This window comes from Dendrobates tinctorius, unplaced genomic scaffold (assembly GCF_039654945.1).
Source record: "Dendrobates tinctorius isolate UK_male_01 unplaced genomic scaffold, ASM3965494v1 ptg000007l, whole genome shotgun sequence".
NCBI classification, from domain to species: Eukaryota; Metazoa; Chordata; class Amphibia; order Anura; family Dendrobatidae; genus Dendrobates; species Dendrobates tinctorius.
Genome location: NW_027361675.1, coordinates 52850964 through 52875726, shown reverse-complemented (window position 1 = coordinate 52875726; position 24763 = coordinate 52850964). Strand labels below are relative to the sequence as shown.

The 24763-nt window shown below is 47.2% G+C and overlaps 1 protein-coding gene across 1 annotated transcript in view; it reads left to right on the top strand.

Annotated features, from left to right (window-relative positions):
- The window catches only part of MYBBP1A (MYB binding protein 1a), a 145615-nt gene that overhangs the window by 85076 nt on the left and 35776 nt on the right, over positions 1-24763 (top strand). Inside the window, exons 19-21 of the mRNA XM_073574686.1 lie at positions 20959-21116; positions 23885-24019; positions 24203-24299. Of these exons, the coding sequence (XP_073430787.1) occupies positions 20959-21116; positions 23885-24019; positions 24203-24299 (390 nt within the window). The remainder of the gene's footprint in view (positions 1-20958; positions 21117-23884; positions 24020-24202; positions 24300-24763) is intronic.

Genomic DNA, 24763 nt, shown 5'->3' with positions numbered 1-24763 from the left:
CAGGAAAGACGGCAGTTAAAAGTGGATAAGGGTCAATGATCCACTGCAGCTCCAGCCGTGCGCCTCCAATGGAGGATGATGAAGAGACTTTGAAGACTTAGGCAAGAAAGTGAAAGAACTGGGAGCGCAGGTGGTCTTCTCTTCCATCCTCCCAGTGGATGGCCATGGAACAAGGAGGTGGAATAAGATTCTGCAGGTGAACAACTGGCTACGTCGATGGTGCCGTCAGCAACAATTTGGATTTCTGGATCACGGAGTGAACTACTTATACGATGGACTACTTGCTAGAGATGGGGTGCACCTTACGAAGACTGGAAAGCAGGTATTTGGAAGTCGCCTTGCTACACTTGTAAGGAGAGCTTTAAACTAGAACAACATGGGAAGGGGAGCAAAAGACCAGAAAAAGCCATACACCTGACAAATGCTATTGAGAACTCTGCTATTAGAAGTGGAAAGGAAGAACAAAGACGAAAGAATCTAATTAATAAAAATATTGGAGAAAGAGAAACCAATCACAAACTAAAATGTTTCTATACTAATGCACAAAGCATGGGCAACAAACAAGGAGAATTGGAACTACTAACACAGGAAAAGAAATATGATGTCATTGGAATCACTGAAACTTGGTGGGACAATACACATGATTGGAATACAAGACTAGAAGGATACAACTTATTTGCAAGAAACAGACTTGATAAACGAGGAGGGGGTGTCGCATTGTATGTTAGAAATGCGTATATCTGCACAGAGATTGAAGCTTCAGAGACTGGGAGTTCTGTGGAAACTGTTTGGGTAAGAATACAAGGACAGAACAATGGAAAGGACACCATTGTAGGCATTTACTACAGGCCGCCTGTGCAAGCTGAAGATATGGTTGAACTCTTTATGCATCAAATGGCCAAGTTCTCCAAAAAATATGACATAGTTGTCATGGGAGATTTCAACTATCCAGACATTTGTTGGGAATCTCTCTCAGGCAAAACTAACAGGTCAAGGAAATTCTTATCCTCTCTTGCTGACAACTTTATCTTCCAAAAGGTAAAGGAGAAAACAAGGGGAACTGCTACCTTGGATCTAATCCTTATAAACAGGGAGGAAATGGTTGAGGAGGTAAAAGTGGCTGGGACCCTAGGAGGTAGCGACCATGCTATTTTAGAATTTTGGATAACTAGAGGCGGAAGACCTGTGAAGACTCAGACGTCAAGGTTAGATTTCAGAAAGGCAGATTTTAAGGGATTCAGAAAGAGAATTGGAGGGATCCAATGGCTGGATATCCTTAAAGACAAAAATGTCCAGGAAGGATGGGAAATCTTGAAAAATGAAATTCTCAAAGCACAGTTGTTAACAATTCCGAAAAGAGGGAAGAATAGGAAGCATTTAAGGAAACCAGGATGGATGAACACAGAACTTAAGCACATGCTAAAAAGGAAGAAAAAAATGTTTATAAAATGGAAAGAGGGAGGCATATCTAAAGAAGAATATAATGCTGTCTGCAGAACCTGCAGGGCACAAATCAGATTATCTAAAGCTGAAAATGAATTGAGGCTTGCAAGAGATGTCAAAAGCAATAATAAAGGATTTTGGGGATATGTCAAAAGTAAAAGAAAAGTCAAAGATGCTATAGGATTTTTACAGGATGAAAATGATGAAATGGTAAGAAAGGATGTTGAGAAGGCTGAACTTTTAAATTCCTATTTTGCATCTGTTTTCTCTCAGAAAGGAAATGTAACATCAACTGTTATTCACTGTCCTATTAAGGGAATAGAAGAATCCAGGATATCTATAAACCGAAAGATAGTGAGGAAACACTTAGCTAACCTAAATGAATTCAAGTCTCCAGGTCCAGATGAATTACACCCCAGAGTACTGAAGGAGATAGCAGAAGAAATTTTTGAACCCCTCTCCATAATCTTTGAAAATTCTTGGAGAACAGGAGATGTGCCAGAAGACTGGAGAAGAGCAAATGTTGTTCCTATCTTCAAAAAGGGGAAGAAGGTGGACCCAGGCAACTATAGGCCGGTGAGTCTGACTTCTATACCAGGAAAGATCTTTGAACAAATTATTAAACAACATGTATGTCAATACCTGGATAAGAATGAAGTGATTAAACAGAGTCAGCATGGGTTTGTAACTAATAAGTCATGTCAGACTAATTTAATTTCCTTCTATGACAGTATTACTGATTGGGTGGATCAAGGAAATGCTGTAGATATAGTATATCTTGACTTCAGCAAAGCATTTGACAAAGTCTCTCATACAATCCTTATTGAAAAAATGACTAAGTATGGAATGGACAAGGCAACTGTTAGGTGGATTCATAACTGGCTTAGTGATCGGACCCAAAGAGTGGTCGTAAATGGCTGCACATCCAGTTGGAAGAATGTCTCAAGTGGGGTACCACAGGGCTCTGTCCTGGGCCCTGTATTGTTCAACATCTTTATCAACGATTTAGATGAAGGAATTGAGGGTAAACTGATTAAATTTGCTGATGACACAAAGCTAGGAGGGATAGCTAATACTAGAGAAGAGAGAGAGAGGATTCAAAAAGATTTAAATAAACTGGAGAAGTGGGCAGCAACTAACAGAATGGTTTTTAACAGGGAGAAATGCAAAGTACTACATCTGGGCAATAAAAATGAAAAAAGCATATATAGAATGGGAGGAATAGGGCTAAGTGACAGCACATGTGAAAAAGACTTGGGTATACTAATAGATCACAGACTGAATATGAGTCAACAGTGTGATGCAGCAGCAAAAAAGGCAAATGCAATTCTAGGATGTATTAACAGAAGCATACAGTCTAGATCACGTGAAGTAATTATTTCCCTCTACTCCTCTTTGGTCAGACCTCATCTGGAATATTGTGTCCAATTTTGGGCACCACATTTTAAAAAAGACATCAACAAACTGGAGCAAGTTCAGAAAAGAGCGACCAGAATGGTGACCGGTCTGCAAACCCTGTCTTATGAGGAAAGGTTGCAGGATTTGGGAATGTTTAGTTTGCAAAAGAGAAGACTGAGAGGAGACTTAATAGCTGTCTACAAATATCTAAAGGGCTGTCACATTGTAGAAGGATCAACTTTATTCTCATTTGCACAAGGAAAGACTAGAAGCAATGGGATGAAGCTGAATGGGAGGAGACACAGATTAGATATTAGAAAAAACTTTTTGACAGTTAGAGTGATCAATGAGTGGAACAGGCTGCCACGAGAAGTGGTGAGTTCTCCTTCAATGGAAGTCTTCAAACAGAGGCTGGACAGACATCTAACTGGGATGATTTAGCGAATCCTGCTTTGAGCAGGGGGTTGGACCAGATGGCCCAGGAGGTCCCTTCCAACTCTACGATTCTATGATTCTATGAAGCAGGACAATGAAATAGAATGGTCAGTGGAGCGCTGAGAATACAAAGATGCCACAATTGATTCTTCTTTAGCCCACAACGCTTTTTGACGGTAACCCCGTCTTCATCTTCAATCCCGTTACCGCTTTTCCCTGTTCTCCTTCGCTACCTTCTTGGGAAGATTTACAGGTTTTTATTAATACCTGTTCACAATTACAAGGAAAAGTGGGTCTGTGAGGCCAATCCTGGCCCTAAAGTGTCTTAAACTACATCTCCGACACTTCAGCAGGAAGTCACTTCCCTCGGTGGAACAAAGTAAGTTCCTTTCCTCTGGCACATCTAAGATGTCTTATCTCCACATCCCCCAACAGACACTTTTCTGCTTTGCAGTTCACAATACTCATTTTCAGTTTGTCGCTATCTTCAACCTAGCCACTACTCCTGGAGTATTTAATGAAGTTTATAGTTCAACTGTATGCTACGGGGGTTGTGGTCATCCCCTATCTTGGACCATGTCTTTGTTAAGGCTCCCTCTTGGTCTCAGGTTTGGGATATTTGCAGATAAGGATGGGCACTCTATCTCTTTGGATTGTTCATCTCTTCCAAGGGATGTTAATGGCTGTGGAGTCGGTAAGCCAAACCTGCGACTGCGACTCAATCTGCTGCTATAGGCGACGGAGTGAAATCTTTTTCCTTGCGGCAACGCTTTGCCTTCTCCATGTCATCCAAATACTTGTCAAAGTCAAACTCCTCATCTGATCAGGATGAAGATATGGCAGCAGGAGCACTGTCAGGACCCAAGTCCTCTTGCGCCTGGCAGTCCTCCTGTAGGCCTCTCATTCTATCTGCTACCTCAGTCAGAGCTTCTTTTCCTTTAGTAAGCTGTTGATCATCAAGCAATATACGATGACTTGGGTCCACATAAACAGCTGCCAGAAAAATTTTATTTTCCAATAGCTGTGTCTCTCTCCGTTTCATTGAAGCAGAAATGCCATCTGCGATTAAATCTCCTCTTTGGGACAGGCAAAATAGCAAGTTCTTCCACTCCCTTATGAAAATGCCAGGAGTTAGATCCTCAGCTTGTAATTTTTTAGTCACGGTAAATAGGCGATTAAGCAATTCCTTCAATTCAGCCACCTGTGTCCATTGACCTTCATTTATGGTTACCTGAGGGTTTGCCATATCTATAAGAAACAGTTTTAGCCAGAATCAAAACTGGGGGGGGGGGGTCAGAACCTCATACTGCACACCTCAGCTGCTGCAGAGCCTTAAACTGCACACCTCTATACTTGAAAATAAAGCCTGCACCTTAAGATGTGGTTAATGCAGTCTATTTATTCCAACTATCAATTGATGTTGATGTGTTACTGAAGACGAGCAATGCCTGTCCTGGACGTCCTTTTGGGCAGCTATGAGGTGTACCTGACTGGTGCTAAAAAAAATAAAAAGGAGTGTTAGTCTGTGTGCTACCCGGCTTTCATTCTTTTTGGTACAGATAAGATATGGATAGACAGATATGGATAAATGGATAGATAGAGCAGATTTCTAATCTGCTTTTGATATTGAAAACATTATCTATGAGCTCAAAAACCTTTCAGGTGATGCAGTTTCTTAAAAAGCTGATCTGTTTTTGCAGCCGAAAAACGTATCCAGGAAAAACGCTGTGTGTGAATGTAGCCTTAGATCAGGAATAGAACAGCCATTTATAGGACATTTCATAACTTTCCCAAATTCCTATGAAAAAATATTCAGCACATTCTGCATTGAACTACTGTACCCAATTTATTATATATTTTAGTAGTCGGTCCATTTTATTCCGACTCCACCAAAATGAGCTCCGACTCCACAGCCCTGGTTAATAGGCACCACTGCAGTTGGTTTTCCTCAGGGCAAAAAGATCTCTCAGGATTGGTATTTGCACTTTGAAGTGCATTTCCCCTGTCCGCTCCAGTCTTGCATGAGAATCCAAGGCAAGATGGAAGCCACCATTTTGCTCAGTTCAACACCAGGCCCTTTTAGTTGACTCTCCTTTCTTATGGCACAAGTCTCCTCTTTTTCTTGATTGCTCTGTCCTCCTGTCTTAATCATCCTGACTGTCTCTCTTCTGGTTTATCTTTTTGCCTCTAATCCTGCTGGGCCATTTCTTCCTTCCCTTCCTTTATTGGCCATCAGAGGCATCTGCCTTCTGGTTTAAGGATTTTCTTTTTTTTGTTAGTTCACTTTACAGGGATGTTGGATCATTTAAGAAGACCACCCACCCATCAACATTCTGGAGCTCTGATCCATTTCTCTATCGCTTCATTGGGGGACACAGAAACCATGAGTTGTATGCTGCTGCCACTAGGAGGCTGACACTGCATAGAAAAAGGTTAGCTCCTCCTCCGCAGTACTCACCCCACCGACCGGCAGTAATCTCCTCAGTTTAGCTTAGTGTCAGTAGAAGGTGAACACAGGTCTTTCTTTAGACCCATATCTACCTCGATGTGCGTCGTTTCTTTTCAGGTTATCCGGAGGGATACAGAGTGAAAAGTCACATCTGTACTCCCACAAAGAGACTGTGAGTACGGCGTGTACTGCACCCCGTATCCTCACAGCTCTCCGCAGCAGGACCAGCAGCTCTTCCGGGCGGCCGCCAACACTAATACGTGTCAGCGATGCAGAGGGTCCTTGCCTTCTGTCTCCCACCCACTCGCCTACCAGAGCCTGTCGGTTGGATGAGGCGCAGACATACTCAGGACAAGCAAGGTACCTTTATTCAACTCGGGTCCGGGATAGGGTGAGTATTGGGCCCCCATTCTCCTCAGGCGGCACGGTCGCAGCTTCAGCGTCCTCTTTGGGGTGGGTGGCTGCGGCAGCGCTGCGGGCTTCCGCGGCCGTCCCGTGCTGCCAGGCAGCCTCCGCATTTGCCCTCCAGCCCGCTCCCTTCACCCCGGCCAGGATTCTCTCAGCAGCGTTCAGGCTGCGTCACCTCCGTGCCGCCCCGTGCTGACAGGCGGACGCCGCTATTAATTTAGGCCCCGGCTTCACTTTGGGCCTACTACAGCGTCGCGGCCATGCCCCCCCGCCGTCATTCTCAAGCTGGCTTCCCTCCCGCCCGTCCTAGGCCAGCCCACCGCCTCTCCTCATGCTCCTGTCGCACTGTCACAGCACTCAGCCCACCTTTTACAGCGGGCGGTACCTTTTTCTCAGAGCGACGGTTAGCTTCGCCCTTCGTCATCTCAGAAAGAGCGCGCTTTTCCCTAAGTCTCCTGTGGCAGCCGCCATTTTCTATGATCAGTCAGCCGGACTAAGTACACGAGCTGCGCAGCATCTCTTACTGGGGTTATCCACAGGACAACGGACCGTGAGTAGCTCTGCTTCTGCAGACTGACACCCTCCTCCCTGTCCCCCAACCTTCCGGCACTCCTTCAGTGACTGTCCCATTATGTCTACCTCTAAGCCTGACCATTCTCGCCCCCCTGCTCCCACGGGCACTTTAGGCAATTTCTTTGCATGTTCTTCTTGCAAACACTAACTTCCCTCAGGTCAGCCCACTCCCCTCTGCCTCGACTGCAGCAATCCCATTCAGCCCGCTGCCCAGGAGCTCCCTATGGCTACCCGTGAGAGTGAATCCCCCATTCCTGGCTGGGCTTCTTCTCTATCACAATCAGTGGCGGATCTTACTAAGTTGTCTCAGTCCCTAGTGGCCGTTCTTGATAAGTTGCCCCTGGACACTTCTACAGTATCCAGCAGAGCACAAGAGGTTCCATCTGAGCCAGCCAGCATGATCCGCAAAAGGCCCAGGCAGGGTTCCCGGCTGGAATCCTCCCCTCGCCCCATCTCACCGCATAGTCCTTCCCAGCAGTCTCCTTCCCGTGCCTCCTCACCCGAGTCAGGCGAGGCGTTCTCGGACGCGCCATCCGTGGAGATTTTAGAGCTGGATTCAGACCATGACGGGGATATGAAAGTTACGGTACAGAACCTCATTGCTGCGATTAACCACACTTTCGAAATCACAGACTCCCCTGCGAAACCCTGAGATCAGGAGGTTTCGTTCAGACGGGCAGAAACACCTTCCAGAGTCTTCGCCCCACCCTCGGAGTTTGACAAGCTCCTTACCAGGGAGAGAGAAAATCCGACCAGGCGCTTTCAAAGAGGGAAGCGCCTCGGCATGCTGTATCCATTTTCAAAAGAGCTCACCGACATTTGGTCGGCCTCTCCCTCTGTAGACGCTCCCGTGTCCAGCCTATCTAGCAACACGGTCCTCCCGATTTCAGGTGTGGCGTCTCTGAAAGATTCTAACGATAGGATCATAGAATCCTTAGCAAAGTCAGCGTTCGATGTGGCTGCGACAGCTCTGAGCCCTGCCTTCACTTCAACTTTGGTAGCTAAGGCCAAAGCTACTTGGGCGGAGGATCTCCGCCAGGGCATTTTGGATAAAGCCCAACCAGAGCGTTTGGCGGAGCTAGCCAACCAGATCTCCCATGCAGGGGATTATCTGGTCTCTGCTTCCTTCTTGCGCAGCTCAAGCGTCCAGCAACGTGGTAGCAATCCGGCGTACAATTTGGCTCAAGGGTTGGCAGGCGGATTTGTCTTCAAAAAAGTCTCTTACCAATCTGCCTTTTCAGGGAGTGCATCTTTTCGGATCCCAGCTGGACCAGATTATTAAAGACGCCACTGGAGGCACAAGCTCTCTTCTTCCTCAGTCCAAGTCTCGTAGACCTCCTCCAAGACGTCAGTTTCGGCCCTTTTGGTCTTTCTGCCGCTTCGCGACGGCAGAATCCTTTTCCAACCAACAAAGGCCGCAAGCACGCCAGGATAGGAAGAAAGTCTCCTTTAGACCAACTTCCTCCTGGCGATCTCACTCTTCCCAGGGAAGATCCTCCAGGTCCAGAACTGGACTGTCCACTTCAGCATGACTATCAACGGAACCCCGAGGCGCCTTCCCAACTGGGCGGTCGACTCCTTTTCTTCAGAGATGTCTGGCTTGCTTCAGTAGAAGACGCTTGGGTCAGGGAAGTTGTATCCTCAGGATACAAGATAGAGTTCACCTCTCGGCCCTGGGATCGTTTCTTCGAGTCCCGACCTCCAAAGGACCCTGCCTTGATTCTGGGTTTCTTTGGATCCATCACCTCCCTTCTCAGTTCCGGGGTGATTGTGCACATTCCCGAGTCAGAACGTTTCACAGGGTTTTACTCAAACCTGTTTGTTGTACCAAAAAAAGGCGGCGCGGTCCAGCCCATCCTGGACCTCAAGTTACTGAACAAAAGAGTCCGCCTACGACATTTCAGAATGGAGTCTCTTCGTTCAGTAATCGCTGGAAGCGCAGGAATTCGTGTGCTCAATAGACATTCAAGACGCCTATCTGCATGTTCCCATCTTTTCCGGGCATCAGAAATTCCTGCGTTTCGCAATTCACCAGGACCACTACCAGTTTGTCGCCCTACCGTTCGGTCTCGCCACCGCGCCCAGAGTATTTACAAAGATCATGGTGGCGTTGATGGCCTCATTGAGGAGCAGAGGTCTCGTCCTTTTTCCTTACCTCGACGACATTCTAATTAAAGCTCCGTCTTTTCACCAGACACGCCAAAGTCTTACCATCCTTCTCGACACCCTGTCCAATTTCGGGTGGCTCGTCAACAAAAAGAAGTCCTGCCTTGTTCCGACTCAACGCCTTGTGTTTCTAGGCCTATTGTTCAACACTCGTCGAGCGACGGTTTTTCTTCCACAAGAGAAGATGTTCTCTCTGCGGCGAGACATACGATCACTGCAGAGCACTCGACTTCCATCTCTCCGGTCAGCCATGAAGGTTTTGGGAAAGATGGTGGCAACGGCCGAAGCGGTCCCCTTTACCCAATTTTATTCAAGACCTCTTCAACAGGCCATCCTGTCTCGGTGGAACAGGTCTGTCCTTTCTCTGGATCGTCCAATTCGTCTTTCGCCCCGAGTCAAACAATCCCTCAAGGCCAGTCATTCCTCCCGATTCACTGGCAGATTGTGACAACGGACGCCAGCCTTCTCGGCTGGGGTGCAGTGTTTTGCAATCACAGTGTTCAGGGTCTGTGGTCAACTCAAGAGACAAGTCTGCCTATCAACGACCTCGAGATACGGGCGATTTATCTGTCATTCACTGGAAAAGACTTCTCAGGGGTCTGCCAATCTGGATTCAGACGGACAATGCTACAGCAGTGGCATATATCAACCACCAAGGGGGAACACGGAGTTCCTCTGCTCTAATGGAAGTGTGAAAAGCCAACTACTGATGCATCAAAGAGAACCAGAATAATGGGAATGTATATATAAATACTAAAATAGAGGCAAAAAATGTATAAAATAAGCCTTTATTAAAATTATGGCCAAACAACAACAGCAATATATGAAAAAAATATGTAAAAAATGGCAGAGAAAACCGCACAATGCATAAATAATTAAATGACTGTACTTATAATAATATCACCACTTGTAAAATGGAAAAAAGGGACATATATAATAATCCCTATACTTAGCGACCTTTGAACATGGTAGGCACAATGTAACCAAAAAAAAAAAAAAAAAGAATAAGAAATAAAATAAAAACACAAAAAAGGTGATGTAAATATACCCAAAATTGGTGAGAAACTAATATACATATACATAAATGCATAAAAAAGAGTGATTAATATGCACCCAAAAATAAATTCATTTATATGTGCATATTTTTATATACCCAAAATTAGTGAGAGACTAATATATACATGCATATATATATAAAAGAGTGATTCATGTACACCCAAAACTAAATTAACCTTTATGTGCATAAGAAAATAATGAAAAAATTATATATAGTTAATTAATGTGCACCAAAGGTAGCTATATAGAAAACCTTATCCTAAAAGGCGCTATATAGCAGGAATAAACCAGGAATAGCCAAAAACCATAGAATAAACAGCACATGCGCTAAACAGTACCACATAAGTAGAATGGGCCACAAAAAACAGACCTAATACACCTTGCAGCGACTAATAAGGCGCTTACACAGAGGTGCCCAAACTATGCGGCACTATACAGCACAATGCACTGCCTGGAGGACAAATGCTGAAACAATGATCAAGATAATAAGCTATAAATACACACCGCAATGGGACACCCATGCAGCAAAGACTGTCCTGGAAATATAACGCAATGTAGGACAATGGATTACCTGGAGGATAAATAACCAGGGAGTGGTGAAGGCGGTGTGCCAAAAAGGACGCGCCCCGACGCGCGTTTCGGAAAAACTCCTTCGTCAGGGGAAGTGTCCAAGATTCTTCACTGGGCAGAGATATCAGTCCCAGCGTTTTCCACGGTGCACATTCCTGGCGTGGACAACTGGGCCGCCGATTTTCTTAACCGCGAGGGTCTCGCGGCGGGAGAGTGGTCCTTACATCCGGACGTCTTCCATCAGATTTGTCGTTGTTGGGGGACTCCGGACGAAGATCTACTGGCATCTCGCATGAACAGGAAGGTCCCACAGTTCGTATCCAGAGCCCGAGATCCTCTCGCAGTGGGCGCCGATGCTCTGACCGTTCCCTGGTCTCAGTTCAAGTTCCCCTACCTGTTCCCTCCCCTTCCTCTTCTTCCCAAGCTGTTGAAGAAAATCAAGGCGGAAGGAGTTCCGGTCATCCTCATCGCTCCAGATTGGCCCAGAAGAGCTTGGTTCTCGGACATCGTCAACCTGCTCGCGGACGCCCCCTGGAAGCTTCCAGACAGAGCAGATTTGCTGTCTCAGGGTCCGATTTGCCACCCCAATTCTCAGCCGCTCAATTTAATGGCGTGGGTGTTGAGACCGCGGTTCTGAAACGTTCAGGTTTTTCACATCGGGTTATTCACACCATGATCCGGGCTAGAAAGCCTTCATCTTCCAAGATTTATTATCGTACATGGAAGGCCTATTTCGCTTGGTGCGAGGCCAATGACATTCCGCCCATGGCCTTTTCTCTCCCTTCTGTCCTAGCGTTCCTCCAGTCAGGCCTTGATGCGGGCCTTGCCCTCAGCTCCTTAAAGGGGCAAGTCTCGGCGCTTTCCATTCTGTTCCAGAATATGTTGGCCTCCCGTCCGCAGGTCAAGACGTGTACTGGGAACCTGGCATTAACAGACATTAGGTATTTATAGCTATTTTCTGAACATGTGTTTCTTATATTTGTATGCATTATGGCACGGCTACTTTACCTGCGGCACATTGGTGCATAGAAAGTGGCACTAGTTTTAAATATATTAAAGTGCATTGTGGCATTGTATACGTTAGACGTTAGAGGAATACTATGGGAGGGAGGTGCCGGACAATGGCCGTTTCGCGATTACTCGCTTCTACGAGTCCAGGTGACCCACCTGGACCCGTAGAAGCGAGTAATAGCGAAACGGCCGTTGTCCGGCTCCTCCCTACCCTAGCTAGCATTCCTCTAACGCCCTGCATGTCCACATATCTGTTGATGGAATTCATGTGAATTAAAGACGCACAGTTTTTCAGCTTTATTGCTGAGTGCTGCATATTTCTTCTTTTTTCATTTCACATTGAAATATTCATGTTTTTTCATGCAAGCACCTCCGTTTTTTGACTGAAATATATATCGCAATACTTCAGATAAATAGCTCCGTCTGTTAATGTGGTGATTTGTGTGCCCCAGTTTGCCGTTCATCTGTTTGCTCTTTGCTGGGAACATTAAGCATGTTTACCTGCACACCCTCATCTTGCTAGACCCACAAATTGTTCCTGATTTAAATTAGCTGTCATCTGCACACAACCAGTAAACGCTGTGGGTTTTACGCTGCGTATTTATGTCAAACCTGCAGCGGCCAGATGTTACAGTAGAGTGGATTGGATTTCAAGAAATCCCATGCCCACTATGCATCCACTGACGCCCGCGGCTTACCTACGGAGACTGACATGCAGCGCGTCTTTCCAGACCGCAGCATGTCAATATCTCTTGTGGAGAAGCTAATCTCCACAGAGAAATTTTGCCAATAGAATGTATTGGATTCAGGGAATCCGCACAGTTCAGTTAACACCTATGGAATCACCTGCGTTCAATAGATTCGCTTTGGACCCAGCGAACATGCGCTACGTCCAGAGTGCTGCCACTTCTGGATCGTGGACACCCGGCCTAATAGTTGCTGCTGTTAACCAGTGCACTCGCTGCTGTTAACCAGTTAAATTCTGTTGTCATTCTTGGACAGTGGAATTTAACATGCGCCAGCTGGAAGCGCGTATCAACTCCCACCCATTTGTGTGCCACTGTTGTGATTGTGGGGTTCCGATGGATTGTCATAGCAGCCGGGGATCTGCACAAGACCCCCATTCCTGTCATTATGATGCTCCTGTGAATGCCAGCTCGTTGCCGACGTTCATAGATCCTGATTTCTGCAATACATAGCTGTGCTTTATAGTACAGGCAATTGGGTGACTGCAACTTCAAGTTTCCATAGGAGACTTTAGAAGACTATGAGAAAAAATTGTTAAGAATAAGAAAAAAATGAAGTTCAAATCACCCCCATTGTTTTTAAAACCATTTAAAAAAAAAAAAAAAAAAAAACACCATTTGGTAGCACTCTTTCAGAAACGTCCGATCTATCAAAATAGAATCAATCTGGAAATGGTGGAACGAGAAAAAATTGAAACGCCGGAATTACGTTTTTTGTTTGGCTGCTGCAACATTGCAATAAAATGGAAGAGTCTATTAAAACCTCTTATTTACCTCTAAGTAAATTAGAAAAAACATCATCTCGGCCATCACCCAGCCCCAGATCCTGAAAAATAGAAATGTTACAGGACTTGAAAAATGGTGACAAACACGAAAATGTTCTCAAACAAATTTTCAGAGCTTTTTATTTATCTGCGTACTCGTACGTAACTGTGGAGTCATATTGCCAGATCCGTTTTACCAATTTTTTTATCTCGTTTTTCAGTACAATGGAGCCATTCAAAAGTGCAACTCCAAGCCCTCATATGGCCATATTGATGGGAAAATAAAGTTATGGCTCTGGGGAGGAAAAATTAAACCGAAAAAACTGAAAATGGCCAAGGTTTTGAAGGGGTTACCGTAAGTCCAAGTGGGTGTTATTAGATACTTTTCACTGCCTGTGTACACCCACTTGGACTTGACAAAAGTTAACTCATTACGTGCCAAATATTTGATTGCTAATACCTCTGCAACGGAGAGACAGCCACTATTAGGCTAAGTTCACACGTAGCGGAATTCCTGCTGAAGTTACCGCGGGAATTCTGAAATTCCATTCCGCCAGAAAATCGCATTTTAAATTCCCGTAATTTTCCCGTGGAAAAACTAGCGTTACTCTGTCGCCTAATTGGGGGACACAGAACCTTGGGTGTTATGCTGCTGTCCACTAGGAGGCGACACTATGCATAATCTGAAAAAGATTAACTTTGGCTCCTCCTCTGCAGTATACACCCCTGGACGGCGTCAGCCTTCTCCAGTTTTTGCTTAGTGTCGCAAGGAGGCACACCTTTTTTCTTCCGTTTTTTTCCTTTTTTTCACGGAAATACAGATGAAGAAAAGTGGGTCTCCAGCGAGACTCCCGGCATGGCTCCCTCCTCGGTCCCCTATTAGGGGTACCCGGTTGAGGTCGAGGTGGTTTTTTCCCCATGTCACTCCCTCCCCAGTCCCTCGGGTCCTGGTTCGAGGTCGAGACCCCCCTCCTTCCCCAACACCTTTAAGGGGTCTGGGTTGAGGTTGAGGCGAGGATGAAGACCCCCTGATGGTGACAGACGCACCCTCCCTAATCCCCCGCAGGGGGTATTAGGTTGAGACGCCTCAGGTAGGGTCGGAGTTCAGGCAGCATTTCGCAGCTTCCAGGGACCCCAGGCTGGCTGAGGGATCCTGTTGGGGCCGGGGGAGGGTGCGGACTGGATGGCACAGCAGAGACAGGGTTTTTCTGCGTCCCTGTCTCTGCAACAGCAGCGGCTCCATAGCGCTTCAGGGGCACCCCATACAAAAACCGCTACCCCCACCGCTATCCAGTCGACCATTCTGGGGGGGTCTGGTACAAATCCGCGCCGCTCTGTTGCCCTCCTGGGCATCAGGCTTCTAATTTAGGCCGCGGCTTCGGCCTAGCTGAAGCCGCCGCCTTTTCCCCGCCCCCCGGATGACCAAAATGACACGCTGGAGTGTCATAGAAGGGGCGGATTGAGGCAGAAAGGGCGCGTTTTTACACAGCCTAGCGCGCCCTTTTCAGCTCTCCGCCCCCTCCTCCCTCTCCTCAGAGCCCCGGTGGCCATTTTTTCTGGATGAGATCCAGGAAAGGAGCATCACAGCGGTCTCCGGGGGGCACAGAACTTGGATCTGTCGGCGCTGGACCTAGGGGCACACCGGTGGGGTAAGCTCACAGCTGGGTTCTCATTACTCAGCTGTGAATCTATACTTCCTATAAGGCTTTCTGTGGGTTCCCTCTGCGTAGCCACCCCTGTACGATCCCTTATAGCCAGCCTCTGTGTACTATGCCGGACTCAAGGAAGAGAACCAGGCAGGAATGTTTCTATGCATTCTGCACAGCCTGCAAAGCCATGCTCCCTAGTGGCAGCACGTATCCGCACTGCCGGGACTGCATCCAGAACTCTGGGTCAGAACCCCAGGGAGTCCCTACTGACGCTTCAGTGTCACAGGCCACGCCGGAATGGGCAACTCAGATGTCTCAGTCTATGTCACAGTCCATAGACAACCTAACTGCTACATTACTGCAAGCTCTGCAGAGTCGGGCCCCGGCTATGGACGGTACACAGCAAACGGACAGCTTGTCTCAGGAACATGCTGCTTCCGACTCTCACAGACGTAAGCGGACCCACAGGTCTCGATCACCTAAGTCGCACTATAGCACAAGGTCGTCCCCCGCTAGGGAGAGACAGCGTCATTCCAGGTCTCCTGGGCAGTCCCCTGCCACAGACAGTGCAATTTACCACAGGGATCCCCCACTACAGAAGACCCCCGCCCCAGGTCGCCCTCCAGGGATCACCTTAGCGAGGCACAGGATTCGGAGGGCATCTGTGACTCCGACTCAGATAATGAAACGGTCAGGTCCGTGGTACCTTCTCCCCCTAGCAATACAGCGCTAGTTGAGGACATAATTTCTGCCATTCATCGGGTGCTAAAAATTCCAGAGTTGCCCCCGGAAGTCCCAGAACATAGGATTTGCTTCGAAAGTGTTCAAAAACCACCTAAGGTCTTCCCTAATCACGATGAGTTTGAGAAAATACTTACCAAACAGTTTGCGCAGCCTGACAAAAAATTCGCTAATCGCAAATATTTGGAAGCGAAGTACCCCTTCCCACAGAAAGACACCAAACAATGGACAGATCCACCTGAATTGGACCCTCCGGTTTCTAGGCTAGCAGCGCAGACTTTACTCTCTCTGCCGGATAGCTCAACCCTCAGGGACGCAGCAGACCGGCAAGTAGAACGCATGGCTCGTTCTATTTTCGAAGCGGCAGGCGCCTCTCTGGGCCCTGCATTTGCTTCAGTTTGGGCATCCAAAGCCATCCTGGCTTGGGCCAAAAAACTACAGGAGGGTCTTCAGGCTTCAAATCCTGAACTCTCGGACCAAGCGGTCCAGATGGCAGTGGTAGCAGACTACATGATTCATGCAGCTCTGGATTCCGCCAGAGGTGTAGCGGGAATAGCATCAAACGCCATCACGATCCGACGCATCCTCTGGCTGCGAGAATGGAAAGCGGATGCGGCCTCAAAGAAGTCCCTCACGCGACTTCCGTATTTTACTGGAAGACTTTTCGGCGAAAAGTTGGACACCATGATAGCCAATGCCACTGGGGTAAGAGTACCTCTCTCCCTCAACTAAAACCGAAACGCACGTTTAAACAAAGAAACCAGACGCGATTCCGATCCTTTCGGAATTCCTCAGGCTGGTCCGTTTCGCGCCCAGTGCAAAACCGCAACCGTTCTCCACGCAGAGACAACCCACGGACTCAGCAGCGACCGGACAGGGCTTGGCAGTCGAAAGCAGGCCAAGCGAAACCCAAGGGAGGAAAACCTCAGAACTTCACTTCATCATGACTCGAGACCTCCGGAAGACACCCCACCAGTAGGCGGCCGACTTTTACTCTTTCAGCAAGTCTGGCTGCCTATTACAGAAGACAGGTGGGTCAGGGAAATAGTGTCTTCCGGATACAAGATAGAGTTCACTTCCGTTCCACCGAACCGGTTCTTCCTTTCTGTTCCTCCAACACCACCAGAAAAGGCTCGTGTTTTCCACCAAGCGGTTTCCTCTCTCCTTCAATCAGGAGTTGTGGTGCCGGTTCCCGCGAACGAGAGATTCCGAGGATTCTACTCAAATTTGTTCGTAGTCCCCAAGAAAGGAGGCGGCGTCCGACCCATACTGGACCTAAAACAGCTCAACAATTACGTACGGGTCCGTCATTTCCGCATGGAGTCCCTCCGGTCCATCATTGCATCCATGGAGCAGGGAGAATACCTCGCCTCCATAGACATACAGGATGCGTATCTCCACATACCAATTGCTCCCGCCCACCAAAGGTTTCTCAGGTTCGCGGTCAACCAAAACCACTACCAGTTTGTCGCCCTTCCGTTCGGACTCGCCACGGCTCCAAGAACGTTCACCAAAGTCATGGCGGCCACCATGGATGTCCTGCACTCGAGGCATCCTAGTTGTCCCGTACCTGGACGACCTCCTCGTCAAGTCTCCCACTTTCAAAGACTGCGAGGTCAGTGTCTCAATCACTCTAGACACTGAGTCGCCTGGGATGGCTAGTCAACCTACAGAAATCGTCGACCATCCCAACTCGGACTCTAACATTCCTGGGAATGGTATTCGACACCGCCAGGGGCCTGATGCTCCTTCCCAAGGACAAGACACTGGCCATCCGTCTGGGAGTTCGCACACTCCTTCGCAGTCCTCCTCGATCTCTCCGGTTTGCCATGAGAGTCCTCGGCCGGATGGCAGCAGCAATAGAGGCAGTGCCATTTGCCCAGTTTCACCTCAGGGTCCTTCAACTAGCCATGCTCAGATCTTGGGACAGGAACCCCTTCTCCCTCGACAGGGAGTTCAGGTTGACGTCATCAACCAGGAGGTCCCTGCATTGGTGGCTCAAACCAACCTCGCTTACACGAGGGAAGCCATTCCTCTCAGGACAATGGAAGATCCTGACTACCGATGCAAGCCTGACAGGCTGGGGGGCGGTGCACCTACATCACAGGGCACAGGGCAAGTGGTCACCGAGGGAAGTGACATTGCCCATCAATGTTCTGGAAATCAGGGCCATTCTCTTGGCACTGAGAGCCTTTCATCACTTGCTTGCAGCCTCGCACATACGGATACAGTCGGACAATGCCACGGCTGTGGCATACGTGAACCACCAAGGCGGGACCCGCAGCGCCCAGGCGATGAGAGAAGTGGCTCATATCCTCCGCTGGGCGGAAGACACGAGGTCGGTACTTTCTGCGGTACACATTCCGGGTGTAGAAAACTGGGAAGCCGACTTCCTCAGCAGGCAAGGAATGGACTCGGGGGGAGTGGTCTCTCCATCCCGAGATTTTTTACCAGATCTGTCAACGCTGGGGAACCCCGGATGTGGACCTAATGGCATCCCATCTCAATACCAAAGTTCCCAATTTCATGGCCAGGACACACGACCCGCGGTCGCTCGGAGCGGATGCCCTGGTCCAGGACTGGTCCCAGTTCCGACTCCTGTACATTTTTCCACCCCTCCCCCTAATCGCCAGGGTCGTGAGGAAGATCAAGCAAGAGGGAGTTCCGACCATCCTCATCGCGCCAGACTGGCCCAGACGTACTTGGTACGCCGACATCGTCCAACTTACGGCAGACGCCCCCTGGCGTCTACCCGACAGTCACGACCTTCTGTCTCAAGGTCCGTTCTTCCACCAGAATTCAGGGGCTCTCAATTTGACGGCATGGCCCTTGAAACCTGGATTCTAACCCAGGCAGGTTTTTCACCGGCAGTCATTACAACTATGATCAGGGCAAGGAAGCCTGCCTCCGCCAAGCTCTATTATCGTACCTGGAGAGCTTTCTTTTCTTGGTGCGAATCTCATGGACAAGTCCCACTCCCTTATTCCCTCCCGAAGGTACTAGGTTTTCTTCAATCGGGCCTAGATGCCAAGCTATCCTTAAGTTCGCTTAAGAGTCAGGTGTCGGCGCTTTCAGTCCTTTTTCAAAAGCGCATTGCTATTAAACCGCAAGTAAGGACTTTCATCCAGGGAGTTTCCCGATTGGTTCCTCCCTACAAACGTCCGCTGGATACGTGGGACCTCAATCTGGTCCTGACAGCATTGCAAGCTCCACCCTTCGAACCTCTTAGAGGAGTTCCACTCTCCATTCTGTCTCAGAAAGTGGTTTTTCTAGTGGCGATCACCTCGTTACGCAGAGTGTCGGAATTGTCAGCACTTTCCTGCAGACGGCCTTTCCTAGCCTTTCACCAGGACAAGGTGGTTCTCCGCACGGTACCATCCTTCCTTCCGAAGGTTGTGTCCAACTTTCACCTTAATGAAGAGATTTCACTGCCTTCCCTTTGCCCGGTTCCGGTTCATAGAGTGGAGAAGGCTCTGCATACGCTTGACCTCGTCAGAGCATTGCGAATTTACGTGTCCAGGACTGCACCTTTCCGGAAATCTGATTCCCTCTTCATTCTTCCGGAAGGTAGTCGCAAGGGGTTGCCGGCTTCCAAGGCTACCCTTGCCAGGTGGATCAGGTCCACCATACATGAGGCCTCTACCGACTTAACAGTTCCCGTCTTCCGGCCGGTATCACGGCACACTCTACACGGGCAGTAGGGGCCTCCTGGGCTATTCGGCATCAGGCTTCGGCACAACAAGTGTGCAAGGCGGCCACTTGGACTAGCCTACACACGTTTAAGAAACACTACAGTGTTCATACCCAGTCCTCAGCGGATGCGAGCCTGGGTAGACTGGTTCTGCAGGCGGCAGTACCCCAAGTCTAGGGGACTGTCAGCACAATATTCGTCCACTGCTTCCCACCCAGGGACTGCTTTGGGACGTCCCAAGGTTCTGTGTCCCCCAATTAGGCGACAGAGTAAAGGAGATTTTTGTGTACTCACCGTAAAATCTCTTTCTCTTAGCCTTTAATTGGGGGACACAGCTCCCACCCTGTTGCCCTTACGGGCCGTTCTTTCCTGTTGAGTTCTCATATTGTTCTTTGAGCTCGTACATAGTAGCCTTCTTACAGGCATGGTTATGTTATTTGGTTACGTTCCTCCTTATGCTTTGGCACAAAACTGGAGAAGGCTGACTCCGTCCAGGGGTGTATACTGCAGAGGAGGAGCCAAAGTTAATCTTTTTCAGATTATGCATAGTGTCGCCTCCTAGTGGACAGCAGCATAACACCCAAGGTTCTGTGTCCCCCAATTAAAGGCTAAGAGAAAGAGATTTTACGGTGAGTACACAAAAATCTCCTTTTTGCAAGCGTAATTAGCTTGCAGAATGCTAGCACTTTCCAAGCGATCTGTAGCATCGCTTGGAGAACTGATTGACAGGTTGGTCACACTCGTCAAACATAGTGTTTGACTAGTGTGACCAACTTTTTACTATTGAGGCTGCCTATGCGGCATCAGTGGTAAAAAGATCTAATGTTAAAAATAATTTAAAAAAAAAATAAAAATCGGGTTATATTCACCTTCCGACGTCCCGCGCAGTGTTCCCAGGCCTCCGCGATGCTCCGTCAGGTCCCGTTCCAAGTGATGCATTGTGGCAATGACCTTTGATGACGTCGCGGTCTCGCGAGACGCGACGTCAGCAAAGGTCATCGCAATGCATTACTGGGAACGGGAGCTGCCGCGTGTATTGCTGAAGCCTGGGGACGCTGCACGGGACATCGGAAGGTGAATATAACCCGAATTTATTTATTCCTATTTTTTACAGGGATATGGTACCCACAGCCCGGAGGACAGTCTCCTCTCCTCCGGACCGTGGGTACCTTCCGCAAATGTTCTGCTTACTTTTCGCATGGTGGGCACAGCCACATGCGGAAAGTAAGCAGAACAATGCATTCCTATGTGGGTGGAATCTGCGCGATTTCGCAAATTAATTAGCATGCTGCGGATTTTTCCGCAATGCGATTCCGCAGCATTGTGGAATCCCATAGGAATGCTGTTTTTTTGCGTTTTCGCTGCAAAATGGCGCTGTAAAAACAGCCGCGAAAAAACCTGAACGTGTGAACGCAGCCTTACATTGTGTGTCCAGTTTAAAATGAGAAATTTGGTATAATTACAAGGTCTTCATCTGCACTCCCTTGGATGTCCAGTAGATGGCAACAAGATACAAGTTGACTGGACAAAGTACCCTACTATGTGTTTTTTTTTTTTTTTTTCTTATAAGTGAAAGCTTCACTAATGTGTTACTATTAAAATCCTATCTGAGTAGTATGAGTTTATCCACCTTTAATTTTAACTTATTTTATGAGCATAAAATAAGGTGATTCTTAATTTAGTCTGGGACTTCTTGTGATCAGCACTGGGTTTCTCTATTCTGGAAGCCTCTAGTTACTGTGTTAATTCTTCCGTGGCTGTAAGATCTCTTGCCCCATGGTGTGAACTACGCATATGGACTACCTTAGACCATGGTTATATTACATAATTATTACATTGTGTTTTATCTTATCCCTAGGTTCTGGACTTGATTGAAGTTTTTGTGACCAAGCAGCCTGATAGTCCAATGGTGTTCAGTATCATTGAGCCTATGATTTCTGTAATAGAGCAGAGTATGAACTCTGAGTCCAGCCAGCAGGAGCAAGATTTCCTCCGGAAAACCGCTGACATTTTCATGTAAGTGTATACTTGGTTAAAAATTGCAGTGGCAATTGATATTCTGTAGAAATCTAATTTTGTGGTTAGAGTCCACTATTGGCCCAAAGAATTACATGAGGATATTTCTCCAAAAGCAAAAAACTGTAAATGTTTTGTCATTAGATTCTTAGATTGCCACTCCAGCTGTGTTTTTTTTTCTTTTCATCACAGTGCTGGAGTGGTGCTACTGATGCAATTTCCCTGCCTCCGGTCTTCTACTTACTGGTTGTCATCTTTTTCTGTTATCGGAGTCACTCTGATCTGGGTCTCCAGCAGATTGCTCCAGTGTTTGCTGGGCGAGCCACAGGGCACTGATCAGTATAAGTGCGAGAGCCAGAACGATGCTCTTGTAGACTTACTTTGAAAACTTGTGACGCTTCCCTCTGACTTTCAGTGGGTCAGAAGTTGTGGTCACAAGATGGCGGATTGGAGTGGCGTAAGGAACAGCCGAAGATGGCGTATAATAGGGTGAGGCAATGTACGTTAGTGGCACCACTCCAGCGCTGGAATAAAAATCCCACTGAAGTGCTGCTTTAAAATGTTGTTGTCCCTGGTGAAATGAGTGAGTGAGTATTGCCAATTACAGACACGTATGAGAGACAATCTTTTCTGCTTTCCTAGAGAGAGATTCTCTGAATCTTCAGTCAAAAGACGTGATCGGTCATGTCATTTTTATAGAGTCCCGTTCAAATTACCTTTATCATGTACGCCATGGAAGTTCTTGGCATCTGAGCTAAATATGTCTTAACCCTAAGGAGATGAGAAATGTGTCTGTAGATCTGTAGACCACACTAATGTATAGATACGATAAGGTAGGAGGGGAAAAAAAAGTATTTAACTGGATGCTATTATAGTTTATATGTGACAGAAGCTACTGTACGCCCTGCTATATGGAAAAGATGAAGCATGCCAATCGGAGTGTAGGTGGTTTATTTGTCAGTGCGTTTTGAAGCATACATACTTCTTCAGGACAACCACGATCATTACCTGTGGGAATTTCATGGAGACCGATTGAGATATTGCTGATAAAACCGGTTTAAATTCTGACAGCAACTTGACAGGCTCGCGTGTTCTTATGGGGATGTAGAGTTCAGGTCAAGAAACGCACGGGTGGTCAGTGCAGCAGACTGCAAGACCCGGATGTGTGAAACCTGGCGAACATAGAATCTTCTTTATCAAGTCCATCTCTTAAATTGTCAGGAAAGTTGACGTGCATATTGAAATGTGACTTTACCTTTTTCTGTTTGCAACAGTCCAACTGCAATGTAGTAAGCATCATTTCTTATTGGTTCCATTACTTACAAGGATGTTATTATCTTCTGCCGAGACGTCTTCACTACAGTGGTAATTAAATTGCTATAAGGTCATTAGTGCTAGGAATGATAACGAACCGTTCCGTGAAGGGCATTTCTGTAGGGCAGGCTTGCCTTATTAGGAGCTACATTTTGTTAGTGCCATGTAAGTAAATCTGACTGAATTATCTCTCTATTGCCCATTTGCCTGTATATATACAGTAATAAATAGAATATTTTTATGTAAGTCATTTTCTTCATTGGAATGACTGCCGTGCCTAAGGGTACTGTCACACTTAGCGATGTACCAGCGATCCCGACCAGCGATATGACGCGGTCAGGATCGCTGGTACATCGCTAAGTGGTCGCTAGTGAGCTGCCACACAGGCAGATCTCACCAGCGACATCGCTGGGGACGGGGGTCGCTACTTACCTGTCACACCAGGCGATGCTGACGTCCTCCCGCCCGGCTCCACGCGTCGCTCGTCGTCACAGCAGGAAGCGCCACAGGAAGCTGACGACGAGAAACAGTCCTGGACGTTCTCGCGCGATCAGTGATAACCAGCGGGGGAGCGGGTTGTAGGTAAGTATCAGACACAGCGATATCGCTAGCAATATCGCTATAACGTCACTAGTTATAGCGATATTGCTAGTGATATCTCTTAGTGTGACAGGCCCTTTAGGTTCTTAGCATAATATTATATAGATCACAACTAATCCTTTTTATGCCTGCTACCGTGCATTCACAAATAATGCCATTAGCATAAAGTAATGGATATCTGCAGGTTCAGGCAGTTGGATTTTCATCAGTTTGTAAGCAGCTGGCTATGGAATGGCAAAGGGTTGGCATTCTCTGTGTATACTGATGCACTGTGGAGGAAAATGAGGCATTTATCTGGGGTAAAGCATGGACTCGTGAAACTCTGGATGTGCGTTGCCCAGTTTGCTGTAGATTTACGGTGTAGTAAATGGTATTGATGAGCGAGTGCGCTCATTACTCAGGTTTTCCAAGCATGCTCGGGTGATCTCAGAGTATCTTGGGTGTACGCGTAGATTATGTTTGTGTCTCTGCAGCTGCATGATTTGTGGCTGCTAGACAGCCTGAACACATGCAGGGATTGCCTGTTTGTTAGGAAATCCCCACACGTATTCAGGCTGTCTAACAGCCGCAAATCATGCAGCTGCGGAGACACAAACATAATCTACGCGTACACCCAAGATACTCGGAAAACTCGAGTAACGAGCACACTCGCTCATCACTAGTAAATGGGTTTGCAGTAAATTTATTGTCTCTCCAGACACCTTCTGAAACTACGGTAGTTGGAGTTCTGCAGGTGTCCGGGCATGCAGGGGGTTATAGTTTTACAACTTTTGGAGTTCCACAGGTTACTGTCCCTCCCCCTGTACTGCATAAACTATTATGTGATCATTTAGCTGCCTTTTCTACTTACACAGGAACGGTTTGTGCAAGAACAAGCGGTACTGCAAAGATGTATCTGAGCTCAAGGATGACTTGCATGATATGATGGAGAGACTGCTGCAAAGGGCCAGCAAACAGAGCGACTCTTCCGTAGCCTTGTATTGTTTCAGGTGAGATGAGAACACAATTTGCCAGGACACTGCTGCTGCCGGCAGGCGAGATTGACAGTGATGGAACGGAGTGCACTACCTATTGAATGTTCTGGGTGATGGAACAGTGCAATGTGGCTTGTGATTGTACCATAAGGCAGTACATTAGATTCAATTTTAATAGATTGTTTTCTTCCTTAACAGCGCATCACTGTACCTATTCAAGGTATTGAAAGGGGCCAGTACCGACAAATCAGAGGTGGTAAAGAAGAAGGGCAAGAAGACAGAGCCATGTGCTCAGGTACTAGTGTCCTCACTCAAAACTTGGTGTCATCAATGTCAAGAGTCACTGCGCCAGTTTCTTTTCTTTTAACTTGTTTTATTGAAGATTATACAGCATAATAAGGTTACATCATAGAACAAAGGAACAAACAATATTTCGTACTGCTCTTTAATACTGTCTGGCAAAGTTAACCTTGTCCTTAACATACCATGGGGTCTAATATCTCAACTAAAACCATAAGATACCCATGTCAGGCACCAAATATCACATACTCTATCATGAGAGAATACTCCTCATCGCCTTGGGACTAAGGGGAATCCAACCAAGGCTTCCATACCTAATCACATTTTTGAGGACAGTGTCTATTTTTCCAATACCACCCTCTGATAGGACGCTGCAGTCTTTACCATATTGACCCAGTGTGTAATCCGCAGGGGGTCTTCTAGTCATCCATCTCATGGCTATAGCCTTCCAAGCTAAAA